The sequence below is a fragment of the Nyctereutes procyonoides genome, unplaced genomic scaffold (assembly GCF_905146905.1).
Source record: "Nyctereutes procyonoides isolate TBG_1078 unplaced genomic scaffold, NYPRO_anot_genome, whole genome shotgun sequence".
In the NCBI taxonomy this organism is placed as follows: domain Eukaryota; kingdom Metazoa; phylum Chordata; class Mammalia; order Carnivora; family Canidae; genus Nyctereutes; species Nyctereutes procyonoides.
In genome coordinates, this window is record NW_026575041.1 from 10,945,124 (window position 1) to 10,961,283 (window position 16,160).

The 16,160-nt window shown below is 36.7% G+C and overlaps 1 protein-coding gene across 1 annotated transcript in view; it reads right to left on the minus strand.

Annotated features, from left to right (window-relative positions):
• The window catches only part of PRCP (prolylcarboxypeptidase), a 66,122-nt gene that overhangs the window by 17,207 nt on the left and 32,755 nt on the right, over positions 1-16,160 (minus strand). Inside the window, exons 3-7 of the mRNA XM_055320537.1 lie at positions 14,537-14,677; positions 10,682-10,783; positions 4,649-4,830; positions 4,264-4,421; positions 3,501-3,673 (exon numbers count right to left, since the gene is read on the minus strand). Of these exons, the coding sequence (XP_055176512.1) occupies positions 3,501-3,673; positions 4,264-4,421; positions 4,649-4,830; positions 10,682-10,783; positions 14,537-14,677 (756 nt within the window). The remainder of the gene's footprint in view (positions 1-3,500; positions 3,674-4,263; positions 4,422-4,648; positions 4,831-10,681; positions 10,784-14,536; positions 14,678-16,160) is intronic.

The window sequence follows — 16,160 nt, forward strand, 5'->3', positions numbered from 1 at the left end:
TCCCTGCATTCCCTCAGCCAAGTCGATGATTATTTCTGCATGAATGTTGCAGCTTCTGTTAACAGTAAACAAAAGCAAATGGACTCCGAGTGTGCAAAGCTCACAAACAAATTAAAAGAATGATACTGGAGTTGACATGGAAAAGGCATTCAATCACTGTCTCTGGATCCTTCAGAACTGTACAAGGTCCAGGCAGAATTGGAAATCACTTACTTTTTTTTCATAACCTAACTGTTACACATTATCTCACTATCCTAAGCCTGAGTTACAGACTTAGAAAAGGACTGCTGTTTGTCAGCTCTTTAAAAAGGAGGAAGTGTATCAGAGGGAGGAGGAGTCCTGGCTAAATGGAACTATCCAAGTGAAAGAGCGGTCCCCAACTGGGTAGTGTTTCTGGGATTAGTGGGTTGAGAGAACAGAGAGGAGGTCAAGAAAGGAGAAACAGAATGAACAGTGAAAGAAAGTGATCTGAAGCTAAAAGTTTGAGAGGGAGGCATGTAGTAGAAAAACTCTGAAATCATATAAGGATAAAACTGGAAATAGAGGCAATGAAAATTCCTCAAGCAGGGGGCAAAGAGATTTCTTTTGGTTGGAGTACAAGCAAGAAACAGAATCATATTATAAGCAATTAAGAACTCCTTCATATGCCAAAAGAAAGGATAAAGCCAGTAAGAAAGAACTGAAGAGAAATGTAAAAGGTGATTGTCGGGCAAAAATACAAGTTATCTTGCCCTAAAAATAAACTTTTAGAATGTAAAATATACAAAAGATAAAAGAAGGATTGTGCTAAATCAAAAACAGATGACAAATATTTGAGATATACTCAATTAACTTTGAGTGAATATTTAGGAGAGAGAAAGGATAGAACATTTATTCACATTTAAGATGCAACAACAAAATATCTCAAAAGGAACGTAAAAGAAATGGAGAGAAAAGCAAAGTTAGTGTTCCTTGTTCCAAATCACACAGAAATGAACACTAAAAAGCTGTATTCCTCTTTTTTCTAAATCAGGGGTCAGCATGCCAAATCCAGGCTATTGCCTATTTTAGAAATAACGAATTATTGTGACACAGTCTTCCTCACTGATTTATATTTGTCTATGGCTATTTTCTTGCTATAACTGCAGAACCGAGTAACTGCAACAGAAACTGAATGGCCCACAAAACATAAAATATTTATTATCTAGTCCTTTACAAATAAAGTTTGCCTACCTTCATTCTAAATAATAAGGGAATTCCCCATGTTTTTATCACCTGAGAAACTCATTTGCTCTTCGAGTGGGCATAAAAATCCAAACATAATTCTCACTTTGTACAAAGAATACAGTTAAATCTGATAGTTGACACAATATGGCTAGAGATCCACCCAAAACTTCATCCAAATCCTCTCCTAATCCAGGGCAATATGGTAGAGATCAGAAGATTTCTGAACAATGGTAGACCCAAGTTCAAATTCCACTTTCACCACTCTTCACGGAGTTTAAATTTCCTCTCCATAAATTTCCTCTCCACTGTAGCTTTTTCCCATATTGTGGGGATTAAATGGGATAGCATACATGAAAGTATTCTGTAAACAGTAAAATAATATAGATAAAGGTATCAGCGCAAAGACATATATGGAGGCTAACTGGCTCAAATTTAGTTTTTTCTCATTACTTTGATCCAGGTTTTCTTATCATGAAAGAAATCTGCTCTTTTAAATAATTCTGTATTGATTAAATTCAATTTAATTCTATACACATTTACCTCTGGCCTGCTATGTGCAAGACATCCACTTGTCATTCTATATTTTCGATGATGAATAGCAAATGACTCTGTTCCATTTGGGTTACAAAGTTTTGAGCAAAATGTTCATTTAATATTAAGTTCAAAAAGAATGTATTAAGTTGAAAGTGCTTTTGAAAACTGGTTCTCATATTATCAAGTGTATTTACATTTCCGGCACTCATTGTAGCTGTAAAATCAGTTATATTCTCTAAACTTAACCATTAAGTTGGCCAAACTTTGATTTTAAAAGTAAGACGAGGGGATCCCTGGGTGGCTCAGTGGTTTAGAGCCTGCCTTCGGCCCAGGGCGTGATCCTGGAGTTCTGGGATTGAGTCCCACATCAGGCTCCCTGCATGGAATCTGCTTTTCCCTCTGCCTGTGTCTCTGCCTCTCTCTTTCTCTCCCTCTGTGTCTCTCATGAATAAATAAATAAAATCTTAAAAAAAAAAAGTAAGATGAATGTTCTTTACAAAAGAATGTTTTTTTTAAATTTTTTTATTTATTTATGATAGGCACAGAGAGAGAGAGAGAGAGAGAGAGGCGCAGAGACATAGGCATAGGAGAAGCAGGCTCCATGCACCGGGAGCCTGATGTGGGATTCGATCCTGGGTCTCCAGGATCGCGCCCTGGGCCAAAGGCAGGCGCCAAACCGCTGCGCCACCCAGGGATCCCACAAAAGAATGTTTAAAAGGGGATACACAATAAAGAATTTTGCCATGCAAAGAAGCTAAACATTTATGGTGTAATGTATCTTTACACTTTACAGAGTGTCTTCACATCTAATATTTTATTTGATCTTCAGCACAACCCTATAGGGAATGTAAATATCATGATCTCATTTTGTAGAGCAAGTCATGGAGGTCTGGAAGAAGACTACCTCACACAACTGATAAATGGTAGTTGTGAATCAAGGATTCAGAGTCAGTACTCTTTCCACTCCACTCTGCTGCATAGTTATCACTCCTTTATGATATGTGCAGCGCTTAGAACACATTAGCAGTTGACTGAATCATAGCACTATGATAGCAGTTGCCATTTATTAAACAGTAACCATATATAACATAGGTCTATGTGTCTCACATACATCACAAAGATTAATTATCCATGTAAAGTATACAGCACAGGACTTGGCATATAGTAATCATTCCATTAGCAGCAACTACTGGTCTTAGTTCTAATTCAAACAACTCTATAATCTACACATTTTTTCTCCTTTATTCAAATGAGAGGACATTAATGCAGCAAAACTGGGTAAGGGGAGCCTGGGTGGTGCAGTTGGTTAAGCTGCGAACTCTTGGTTTGGGTTCAGGTGGTGATCTTAGGGTCTTAAGATGAGCCCTGCATTGGGCTCAGCACTCAGTGTGGTCTGCTTAAGAGAGTCTCTCCTCTTCCCTCTACCCCTCTCCCCACTGTGTTCTTTCTCTCTAAAAAATAAATAAATAAATCTTAAAAAGAAAAGAAAAGTTAGATAAGATGTCCAAGGTGAGTAAGGATTTCTGCCCAGGTTAGTCATACCAAAGTCATACCATACTTTGTCACTGGAGATTCCTCTGATGCTGAAAGTAGCAGAAAGCACCAACTTAAAAAACAAAACCCTGACACTAATAGTACAATATACGTTAACTAACTTGAATATAAATTTTTTTTTAAAAAAAGGAAAGATGCCTTCTAAAAACAAAAAGAGAGTGAGACAAGTCCATATTAAAAGTGATGACAGGACATTTTCCTATTACCTTGATAGGCCATGCAGGCAAAGGCTGTAAAAAGTCAGACTCATAAGGGTAGTCCACCATTGCCAGATTTATCCAGGTTTCAGAGATCCAAACTTTCAAATGCTGGACATCCTGAGTATTTGTTAGTGGGGTACATAAGTGAAGGGCTTCAGAAAGCCAACCCAAGCCAGCACCTGAGAATAGAATCACATTGTTGGAATCTAAAAAGCAGTCCCTGACAGGAAGTTTTATTTGGTATTTTAAAAAATTCAATCTTCTATATCATCTCTCCAAGAATGTTTTTTCAACATTTAATAAAATATTTTTAGAGCACCTACATAATCTTATGATAAACAAGTTGTCTATTCTGATGGAGTTTGCCAGAATTTATATGAATTATTCCGTTTCAAAGATATTATTTATATGAATTATTCCGTTTCAAAGGTACTATTTAAATAAGTAAATAAATAAAATGGAACATTAGAGAGCATTCAGAATGTGTAAACCACAACTAAATACAACAAATGGATGTATGACATAATGTTGAGCAAAAGACAGCAGACACAAAACATAAATGTTCCTGATTATACCAGATGATGATTATACTATTATACCATACTGATTATATTTTCCCTTGTGAAATTTCATCAAGTGATGTATTTTATTTGTGTACTTTTCTGTATGTTCTACTTAAATTAAAAAAAAACAACAACTGAGAAGTGTTGAAATTAACAAGTGACAAGTAAATAACTCCATGATATCTATTCTATTAATTGAAGCTTACCTGTTCTTGAATATCGATTAATAGCATCCCAGGACCTACGGATGCTTTCTGAACAATTTGGGCCACTTTTCTTAAAATCTGTAGTTACAATCTCCATAAATACACCACAAGATACCAGATTACCAAATTGCCAGATGGGGGCAGAGGCTGCAAGAGCTCTAAATGGTGAGAAAAATAAGAAAGGAGAAAAGAAAAAAAATGTAACTCACTGAATTCAAGTTTTAAAATCAAAACTGATATTGAACAAAAATGGTGAGAGAAATAAGTTGTTAATGAGATAGAAAGTAGAAATATCAGTAAACAGAACATGTTTTACCCCCCAAAATTTCTAAGTATGCCTTGACAATCATTAAGAAGTGCTCATGTCCAACATAAATGCATTTACCCAACCACCATATGAGGATATTTCATCCTGAACCAGGCTGCAAGCATGCCACCGTAAGAGCCCCCTATGGCAATGACAGGTTGATTTTTAGCTCCTGGGATTGTTCTTTTCAAGTGTTTGATTAACATTGCAAAATCAGCCAGAGCTTGTTCTGATGTCAGATAATTCAAGTGTCTGGAATCCTAAAGAAAAGTAACAAAGAACACGTATAAATGTACACATAATAGCAGCTCAGGCATAGCATAGATCCAGGAAAAAAGCCAGTCAGATAAGCTTTTCTCCAAATAGAATATCTAGGCAATTGAGTTAAAATACCCAGTCAACACAATAGCAAAGCTGATTTAAACAAATCATTAAAAAAAATGATTTTACATTTGTGGGACGAACAATGTAATTTTTATTAAAATGCTATTTACCAAAGATCTTGTTGAGGTAGAAACAACAGAAACAAACTGTAACATTTAAAATAGCAAATGTGATGGAATATAACTCTCAGCTTAACAGACAATTGCTGTATTATATTTTTTATTTTAATAAAACTTGAAACAGGGCACCTGGGTGGCTCAGTGGTTGAGCATCTGCCTTCAGCTCAGGGTATGATTCCAGGATCCTGTGATCAAGTCCTGCATCAGGCTCCTTTCAGGGAAGCCTGCTTCTCCCTCTGCCTATGACTCTGCCTCTCCCTCCTTATTCTCATGAATAAATAAATAAAATCTTTACAAAAAAGTAAATAAAAGTTAAAAAAAACCTGAAACATTTAGGGGCGCCTGGGTGGCTCAGTCAGTTAAGCATCCACCTTTGCCTCAGGTCATGATTCCAGAGTCCCAGGATCAAGGCCCTGTGTCAGGCTCCCAGCTCAGCCTGCAGTCTGCTTCTCCCTCTGCCTCTGCTCCTCCCTTTCACTCATTCTCTCTCTCTCTCAAATAAATAAAATATGTCTGTATGGCTACCATACAGACAAAGGTATATTGAATCCTGTGAAAAATTAAAGAATCATCAATCAAAATAAAACTCATTCTCCCTCATCAGAAAGATAATTATCATGTCTGATATACCAACAACTGGAAATTACCCTGTTGTAAACAACTATAAAATTGGAGTTAAAAACAAAAACCAATATAGCAACTATATTCAAGCATTAGAAAACATGCAATGTAAAACATTGATTCCTGAGAGAAGGATACTCATAAAGTTCCATGATCATCTAACTCCCTGCCTAGAGATAATTGCTTCACTTCAACATAGAGAGGTAGAACTCAGAATCCTGCTAAGCTGAGGAGGCTAAATAAGTATTTCCTTTAAAAGTCTAAGTCTTCTCTCTTTGAACTTGGACTGGACTTAGTAACTTGGTTCTAACCAACAAAATGTGTCAGAAGTGATATGTGGCTTCCAATGTTAAGTCATAATAATCACAAGCAGTTTCCACCTTGCTCTGTTGGATTACTAATTTTGAGGAAAGCCAGCTACTTTGTCATGAGGCCACTCAAGTAAGGCTTTGGAGAAACCTAGGAAGAGACAAACTGCAGCCTCTTGCTAACACCCTGCAACATTTTGTCACTCATGTGGATTCTCCTTATAGTGGAGAGGGTTCTCTGGCAGCAGTCAGGCCTTCAGATAACTATTAGCACCAGCTGACATCTCAACCTCATGAGACCCCTTGAAAAAGAACCTCCTAGCTGAGCCACTCTTAATTCCTTACCCATAGGAACTATGAGACAATAAATGTCAATTGCTGTTTTAAGTCACTGAGGTTTGAGGTAAATTGTTACATAGCAATAGGTAAATAGTCCAGCTATATACCTATTAGGCTACCCTATTTGATCTTCATGCTTTGGTCTCACCACTGTTTGACTTTGTCCATCATTTGGCACATTCAAAAATCACAGTTCTCATCTTTCCTCTTTCCTATGTATGTCACCTACTCCTTTAACCTTACTCCTTATCCAAGATGCAGATTTTCTGACCTCTTACCTCCTTTCTCATTGTCTGTCTGTCACTAATCTTTTACTGCCAGCTTTCATGGCACCATATATGGTTGAGTGTGATTTTTTTCTAATCCTCACATATTTGTAATATTATCTCCTAAGCTACTGACAAAATCTGTGAGCACATGAAGAAAAAGAAGGATATCAAAGAGAACCCTTAGCTCCATTTTGCTAACAAAGTATGAATCAAAGGGATCTAGGAGAGGATATTACGTTTTTGCCTGCAATAAGCTACTTCCCAATGGTTTCAGAACTCATCAACTCCTCTAATCAGATAATTATGCAGATTAATAAACTAAAGAATTGAGTTTCCCATGCAGTATCACCATGTGGCACACATATCACCAAATTGTTCTGCTTTTCATTTACAACACAAGGACTTTTTATTTATTTTATTTATTTATAACATGAGCTAATAAAGCCTTTGAGAACAAAAATTAAAACTCCTTTCAAAATAGGCAGCCTAGAAAATTACTGTCCCCAAGTTCTTTTGACTCAGAGTTCCCCAAAAGGATAGCTGATCTTAGATAATACACAATCTTTTTAAATTTAATACTTGTTTTAATGTAATTTAGAAAAAACCATACCTAGTCCATAAAGCCCTTGGTTAAGGTAATACAAAGTTTGAAAAGTTAGTTGTTTAGAGAAAAATATTATGTAGGTAATAGTGCAGATGGCAAATTCATATACCCAGAATCACAAAGGTAGTACATGAGTGACTTAGTTAAGGAAAAAGTACCCTTTTCACTAGGTGTAGAATCTATGGTCAAGGCCAAAGCTCCTTGTGAGCTCAGGAAAGGCCACAAGGGAATCTAAGTGGCCGGTTGGACTCCCAATACAGGGATAATTTATTCTTACTATACTGAAAAATACCTTATTAAATATTTGAGTACTCATTATATTTTTCTCTGTGGTAGACCCAGTAATTTAAGTGTATAACTTATAAAGCAGAATTATTTACTGACATTTTTGAAACAATGAGAAGTTCCCTCCATAGTCACTGCAGCCATTCCTTAATGCCGGTGAAGGCCAGCCTCATCACACGGAGTTAAAAGACTGATTAACATTAGAAATGATAATATTATGGTTTAAGAAAGGCTTAATCTATTTGATTGCATATAAAAAGAAAAGATTAAATACAAATGTTTGAAATTTCAAGCTGTTCAAGTTAAAGCTATCATTTCTTTCTTAGAGTGGGACATGTTATTAGAACATGTAGTATCCTAAACTTCAAAAAAAAATAAAACCCAAAAAACTTTTAAACTTAAAAATAAAAAGTATACAGGCATACCTCAGAGATATTGCAGGTTCACTTCCAGACCACTGCAATAAAGTGAATATCGCAATAAAGCGAGTCCAACGACTATTTTGGTTTCCTAGTGTACATAAAAGTTATGTTTACACTATACTGTAGTCTATTAAGTGTGCGTTAGTATTATTTCTAAAAAGATGTACATACCTTAATTTAAAAGCACTTTACTGATAAAAAATGCTAACCATCATTTGAGCCTTCAGTAAGTTTTCTGAGCTTTTATCTTTTTACCAGTAGAGGATCCTGCCTAAATGTTGATGCCCGCTGACTGGTCAGGGTGGTGGTTGCTGAAGCCTAGGGTAGTTGTGGCAATGTCTTAAAAATAAAACAACAATGAAGCCTGCCACATTGATGATTCTTCCTTTCATGAATATGCTTTCTCTTAGCATGTGATGCTGTTCAACAGCACGTTACCCACAGAATTTCTTTCAAAATTGATCAATCCTCTCAAAGCCTATAACTGTTTTACCAACTAAGTTTATATAATTTTCTACATTCATTGTTGTCATTTCAACAATCTTCACAGAATCTTCACTAGCAGTAGATTCCATCTCCAGAAACCACTTTTTTTGCTTATCCATGAGAAGCAACTCTTCATCCATTCAAGTTTTATCATGACATTGGAGCTATTCAGTCACATCTTCAGGCTCCACTTGTAATTCTAGTTCTCTTGCTGCTTCCATCACATCTGTTGTTATATCCATTTTTTTAAAGATTTTATTTATTTATTCATGAGAGACACAGAGAGAGGCAGAGACAAAGGCAGAGGGAGGAGAAGCAGGCTTCCATGCAGGAGCCCGATGTGGAACTTGATCCCAGAATTCTGGAGGCAAAGGCAGACACTCACTCAACTGCTGAGCCACCCAGGCGTCCCATGTTGTTATATCCTCCACTGAAGTCTTTAACCCCTCAGCATCCACAAGGATTTGAATCTACTTCTTCCAAATTCCTGTTAATTTTGATATTTTGAATCCTTCCCATGAATCCTGAATGTTCTTCACAGTATCTAGGATTGAATCCTTTCTAGAAGTTTTTCTTTCTTTTTTTTTTTTTTAATTTTTATTTATTTATGATAGTCACACAGAGAGAGAGGCAGAGACACAGGCAGAGGGAGAAGCAGGCTCCATGCACCGGGAGCCTGACGTGGGATTCGATCCCGGGTCTCCAGGATCACGCCCTGGGCCAAAGGCAGGCGCCAAATCTCTGCACCACCCAGGGATCCCTTTTCTAAAAGTTTTTCAATTGACTTTGCCCAGATCAGAGGACATGGCAAAATAGCCCTTACAAAATGTATTTCTTAAATAAGATTTGAAAGTCAAAATGACTCCTTAATCCATTGGCTGCAGAATGGATGCTGTATTAGCAGACATGAAAACAACATTCATCTTATTGTACATCTCCATCAGAGCTCATAGGTGACCACGTGTATTGTCAATGAGCAATAATATTTTCAAAGAACTTCTTTCTTGAGCAGTAGGTCTCAACAGTGGGCTTAAAATATTCAGTAAACCATGTTGTAAACAGATGTGTAGTCGTCCACGCTTTGTTCTTCCATTTATATAGCACAAAGTCTACTTTGTAAGTAAAATTCTATAAGGCTCTAGGATATTCGGGATGGTAAACATGCATTGGCTTCAAATTAAAGTTACTAGCTACATTAACCCCTAACAAGAAAATCAGGCCATCCTTTTGAAGATTTGAAGCCAGGCATTGACTTCTCCTCTCTAGCAATAAAAATCCTAGATGGCATCCCCTTTTAACAAAAAGCTGTTTTGTCTATATTGAAAATCTATTGTTTAGTGTAACCACCTTCATGAATTATCTCAGATCTTCTAGATAACTTGCTGCAGCTTCTACATCAGCATTTAACTGCTTCACCTTGCACTTTTATGTTATGGAGATGGCTTCTTTCCTTAAACCTCATTAATCAGCCTCTGCTAGCTTTAGACTTTTCTTCTGCAGCTTTCTCACTTCCCTCAGCCTTCATCAAATTGAAGAGAGTTAGGGCTTTGCTCTGGATTAGGCTTTGGCTTGAGGGAAATTGATCTAATTGTGGAAATTGTGGCTAATTTGATCTTCTATCCAGACTATTCAAACTTTCTCCAATATTAACAATAATGCTGTCTCACTTTCTTGTCATTTGTATATTCACTGGAGTAGCACCTTTATTTTCTTTCAAGAAGTCTTCCTTTGCATTCACAACCTGGCTGAATGACTGGCACAAGAGGCCTTGCTTTTGGCCTCTCTTAGCTTTCAACATGCCTTCTTCACTAAGCTTAATCATTTCTAGCTTACTATTTAAAGTGAGAGATGTGCAACTCTTCTTTTCATTGGAACACTTAAAGGCCATTGTAGGATTATTAATTGGCCTAATTTCAATATTTTTGTGTCTCAGGGAATAAGGAGGCCTGAGGAAAGGGAAAGAGATGAGGGAATAGCTGGTCGGTGGAGCAGTCAAAACATATACATTACTTATCAATTAACTTTGCCATCTTATGTGAGCATCTAAGAGATGACCGATCACAAATCACCATAATGGATACAATAATAATGAAAAATTTTAACATATTACAGGTATTAACAAAATGACAGAGACACAAAGGAAGCAAATACTGCTAGAAAAATGGCACTGATTGACTTGCTCAACACAGAGTTGCTACAAACCTTCAGTTTGCAAATAAACATGATCTGTGATGTACAGTGAAGTGCAATAAAACAAGGTATGCCTGTACTCACCTTGAATGAATTGTTACCAAAAGGTAGGGACTCTCCATAGTATCGATGTTCTGCAAACACCAACATAGCCTTCAGTTCCTCAGCCACATCCCACATGAACCCCTAGGAAACATTTACAGATCCATAGGATAAAAATTAGGATGTGAAAAAAGTCATTGAACCTTTTGGCAACTCATATAAAATGAACGTTAAACCAAACCAAAAGAGTTCTGAGAAGCTGCACAATTTATATTTGTTCTACAGATAAATACACATCAATCTCACACTATATTAGAGTGAAACAATTAAAAATAAGCCCAAGTCACTCAAATACCAGTCATTCCAACTCTCCTTATTCTAATACTCTACCTGTGGAATCAATATTATGTTGAAAATAGTCTTCAAATTGCACTGTGTACCAAACAGCTAGGAAAAAACTGAGGATATTTTTTTTAAGATTTTATTCATTTATTCATGACAGACAGAGAGAGAAAGAGAGGCAGAGACACAGGCAGAAGGAGAAGCAGGCTCCCTGTAGGGAGTCTGACATGGGACTTGATCCCGGGTCTCCAGGATCACACCCCGGGCTGAAGGCGGCACTACACCACTAGGCCACCAGGGCTGCCCAGAACTGAGGATATTTAAGTTAGCTTCCTACTTGTAAACATTTACAACATAAAAGAAAAAAAAAACACAACAATATAAATAAGCATACTGGACTCCACTGGGTTTTATATTAATCTTATTTACTTGAAAATACATAGTAGCTAACAACAGCTAATAAGAGAGTATTTGCAATGTGTCAGGCACTGTTCTAAATACTTCATATATATTAATTCATTTAATTATGCCAACAATCTAGGAGATAGGCAGTTTTATTATCCCCCTTTTAGAGACAAGGACACCGAGGCAGAGTAGTTTAAATATCCTGTGACAATCACACAGCTAGAAAGTTGTAGAGCCAAGATCCGAGCACTGGCTGTCTGGCTTCACAGGAATTATCAAGTGCTGTTCGATCTCCTTATGTCCACACTTAATGCTGATCATTAATCAGTCACTGCATTTTTTTCACTTACCTCAAGTGATGCCCTCAGAATCCTTCTGGACAAAGCACTCTAGGCAGTCAACATCAATCGATTAAATTTAGATTTAGCACAGATTAAAACTATTTGTCATTCCTAGGGCACACTTGTTTTTTAATGAACTGCTGTTCCCTAACAACTAAGAACTTCTAAAAGGTTTTGCTCATTTTGATCTGTAAATGAACAATTAAAAGAGCTGTATGCATGTAATGATGGAGAATTTACCTGTTATCTGTGATGGTTTCACTAACCCTCACTTTCTCTCTTAACACCTTGCCCATTCCCTGCTGTTTATGTGCAGATCCTATAACAGCCAGCTTAAGCATGCCCTCCTCTGCCTGCCATTTTGGCACTGCTGATCACTCCTGCCTTTCAACAGCACTGTGCTAGGCACAGATCTCTACTACTGTGTTGTAGTATTTGCTTACATGTGTGTCTTACCCTACCAGACTATGAACTTCTTAAAGGTAAGGAACACCTATGAAAATAGCCAGACCTCTGGGGAGCTGACCTCAGGTTTTGAAAGGAAGCAATTTAATAAAACTGATTTACATTATAATAAGTGATTATTTGCCTGCATCTATTTCAGGGTGTTTGTGTTTTTCAGAAGAGGTGTAATATATTAACATTTAATAATATTATTGCATTGACCTAAGTTCCTAATTCTTATTTAGTCCTTATAACAACTCTATGAACCAGATTATTATTAATACATCCATTTAGCAGATAAGAAAACTGAGGTACAAAATTAGAAACCGCCCAAAGTCATACAGCATAACAGCAAAAGCGGAATTCAATCCTTATCAGTACTTATCAGTCTATTGCTCTTGACCATTCTGCTATACTGTCTCTTAATAGATGAAGGTCCAGAATATGTGAAAATGAAACCAGGACATTTTAGTACATACTCCTAAGGAGGTGTCTAGGGCTGGGAAAAAGCCAGGATCTTTCTAAGGATCTACCTCTAGCCACTTCCCTGGAACTGGTACCTACACTGTACAGCTTTTCCTCTCTACCACTTTTGAGGCAAGCCTTAAATTTCAGTGTCTGTCAGAGCAGTGGAGGCAGGAACAACTGCCTATCTATAGTAAAGAAGAAAAGGAGGGGGAAAACCTGGGTGGCTCAGTTAGTTAAATGTCCAACTTTTTTTCTTTCTTTTTTTTTTTTTTTTAGAACGTCCAACTCTTGATTTAGGCTGAGGTCATGATCTCAGGGTTGTGAAATCAAGCTCTATGTTAGGCTCCACACTGAATGTGGAGCCTGCTTAAGATTCTCTCTCCACTCCCTTTGCTTCTCCCCTCCCACTCTCTATCGAAAGAAAGAAAGAAAGAAAGAAAGAAAGAAAGAAAGAAAGAAAGAAAGAAAGAAAGAAAGAAAAAGGAAAGGAAAGGAAAGGAAAGGAAAGGAAAGGAAAGGAAAGGAAAGGAAAGGAAAAGAAGAGGAAAGGAAAAGAAGAGGAAAGGAAAGGAAAGGAAAGGAAAGGAAAGGAAAGGAAAGGAAAGGAAAAGAAGAGGAAAGGAAAGGAAAAGAAGAGGAAAGGAAAAGAAAAGAAGAGGAGGAGGAGTTGGAAAAATAACTGGATAACTGAACTGGATAGGAGAAGCTGCCCCATGGCCTTGGCATAAATGGGAAGTCACACAAGAGAAAGTAAAAAAAAAGCTAAAGCAGTCTCAGTTGTTTCATAGAAAAAGTAAGCAGGAATCTGATGGAAAATAAACCCTAACTTCATTTGTCACTAATCTAAGAGAAACAGACATCCTAGGATCTCATTTCTCAGGGAATTATTTTATTTTCAACTAATATATTTAAACTCAACATTCCTAAGCAAATAATCAGAAATGGGAAATGCAGTACAGCATAATTGGATTCATACCTTTGCTTTCAACAAACATTTACTGAGACCTCCTGAATACCAGGCACCATGCCAAACACTGGCAGTAGAGAAAATATGATTCAGTCTTCACTTTAAGGTAATTCGCAGACTAGCTTTTTAGTAGAAAGTTGGTATTTTCTAATCATAGCTTTGGAACATAAAATAGGAAAATTTCTTCCTTGCAAGTGTCCTTCTAAATTAAATGTTAATATGTTTAAGTGTTATCACAAAAGATGATAGAATGTATAATCAAGGAAGCAAGCTAACATCTACACTGTTTTTTAACCCTCACAAATATAAGAAAAATAGAACTTAGGAAAATTAAATTAAAATATAGCTACAACTTTACCTCTCTTCATTCCTACTTAATAATCAAACTTGCTGGGTTTTGTTTTTTTTATTTGCTCTGGCTTTGTTCAGGTTTCATTCAGTTATTCATTTAACAGATACATATTGAGCACCGACTATATGCCTAGCATAGTTTTAGACTGAATATACAACACTGACCAGAAATTCATGCCCTGTGTATTGTAGAGATCATAATCAAAACAAATAAACCAAAAATATCTATATGCAATAACATTCTTATTCCCATGTCCCTCATATCCTTATTCACTCTAGAAATAAGCTGGGATTAAAAAAAAAATCTAAGACTCAATTATCCAAAAATAATATTTCATTCTTTTCATGTATAATTCTTTGAGGCAAAACACACAGGCTTACTGGATATCTGGATTCATTCTTTTGTGATCTTCCCATTGATATACTTCTGCCATTTTCCTATTATTACTGAGTTTTATCTGTTATTTTTTAAAGAGCTTCACAATTAATTATAGTAATATTTGGTCATATATACTGCAAAACATTTTTTTCCAGGTTGCCATAATAAAAGGCAAATTGAGCATTGGAATTTGCACATACCGTATTATTGCAAAACCAGATAATGTCCCCTTCATTACCAGTGTAGAAAAGTATTGACCCACCATCTTTCTTCCAGTGTTCATCAGCAATTAGGTACCGCTGTTTAAAAGTTTTATCAACAGCAAATCCAAAATGATCAACCTATGACAAAAACAAAACAGACCAATTTCAGAGGAAAGTAATTAAATGAGATCAACAAAAAAGTAATTAAGTTTATTTTTCCATTAAAATCAACCTATGTTACAAAAATAATCACAAAACTTTTTAAACTTTATTGATTTTAGCTGCAGTAGTAATATTGGCACTTTATTTTTAAATTACTTTCTTTATATTGTAAGATAAAAATAGTGCTAGGGGAACCTGGCTGGCTCAGTCTGTAGAACATGCAACTCTTGATCTCAGGGTCATGAGTTCAAGTCCCACATTGGGTGTGAAATCTGCTTAGAAACAAAAAAACAAAAACAGGGGCACCTGGGCATCTCAGTTGGTTAAGTGCCTGCCTTCTGCTCAGGTCATGATCTCAGAGTCCTGGGATTCAGCCCCATGTTGGGCTCCTGCTCTGTGGGGAGTCTGCTTCTCCGGCTCCTTCTGCCCCTCCCCCCACTTATGCATGCTCTCTCTCTCTCAAATAAATAAAATCATTACAGAACAACAATAAAAAACTTATCAGTACTCAAGATTTTCAGCATAAGAGAAAAGATAACAATTATAAAATCAAGGAGTTACTTAAAAACACAGTAATGTTAAAACCGAATTGGAAACAGAGATATGAATCCATTAACTTTAAAAATACATATATCCCTGGGGGTCCTGGGTGGCTCAGTTGGTTGAGCATCTGCCTTAAGCTCAGGTCATGATCCCAGGGTCCTGGCCTTACACTGGGCTCCCTGGTCAGTGGGGAATCTGCTTATCCCTTTCCTTCTGTCCCTACCCCTCCCTGCTTGTGTATGCTCTCTCTCTCTCTCTCAAATAAATAAATAAATAAATAAATAAATAAATAAATAAATAAAATCTTTTTTTAAAATACAGATATCCCTCACAATCTGAATTTTCATTATCCAAACTTTCAATATCAAAATTCAAGGACTAAAAAGACTACTGAAGGGGCACCCAGGTTTCTCAGTTGGTTAAGCATCTGCCTCTGGCTCAGGTCATGATCTCAGGGTCCCAGGATACAGCATTGGGCTCTCTGCTCAGCAAGAAGTCCACTTCTCCCTCTGCCTCTGCTACCCCCTCACTCCTGTTCTCTCTCTCTCAAATAAATAAAATCCTAAAACAACAACAACACTCTAAGAAACAAAACAGAGGATCATAGGGGAAGGGAGGGAAAAATAAAATAAGACAAAATCAGAGAGGGAGACAAACCATAAGAGATTCTTAAAAGGAAACAAGTTGAGGGTTGCTGGAGGGGAAGGGTGTGGGGGGCTGGGGTAACTGGGTGACGGGCATTAAGGAGGGCACATGATGTTATGAGCACTTAGTGTTATATACAACTGATGAGCCACTGAACTCTATCTCTGAAACAATACACTATATGTTAATTAATTGAATTTATTTTTTTTAATTAATTGAATTTAAACAGAGTTAAATTAAAAAAAAAACAACACTGAAAAGGTCTATGAAC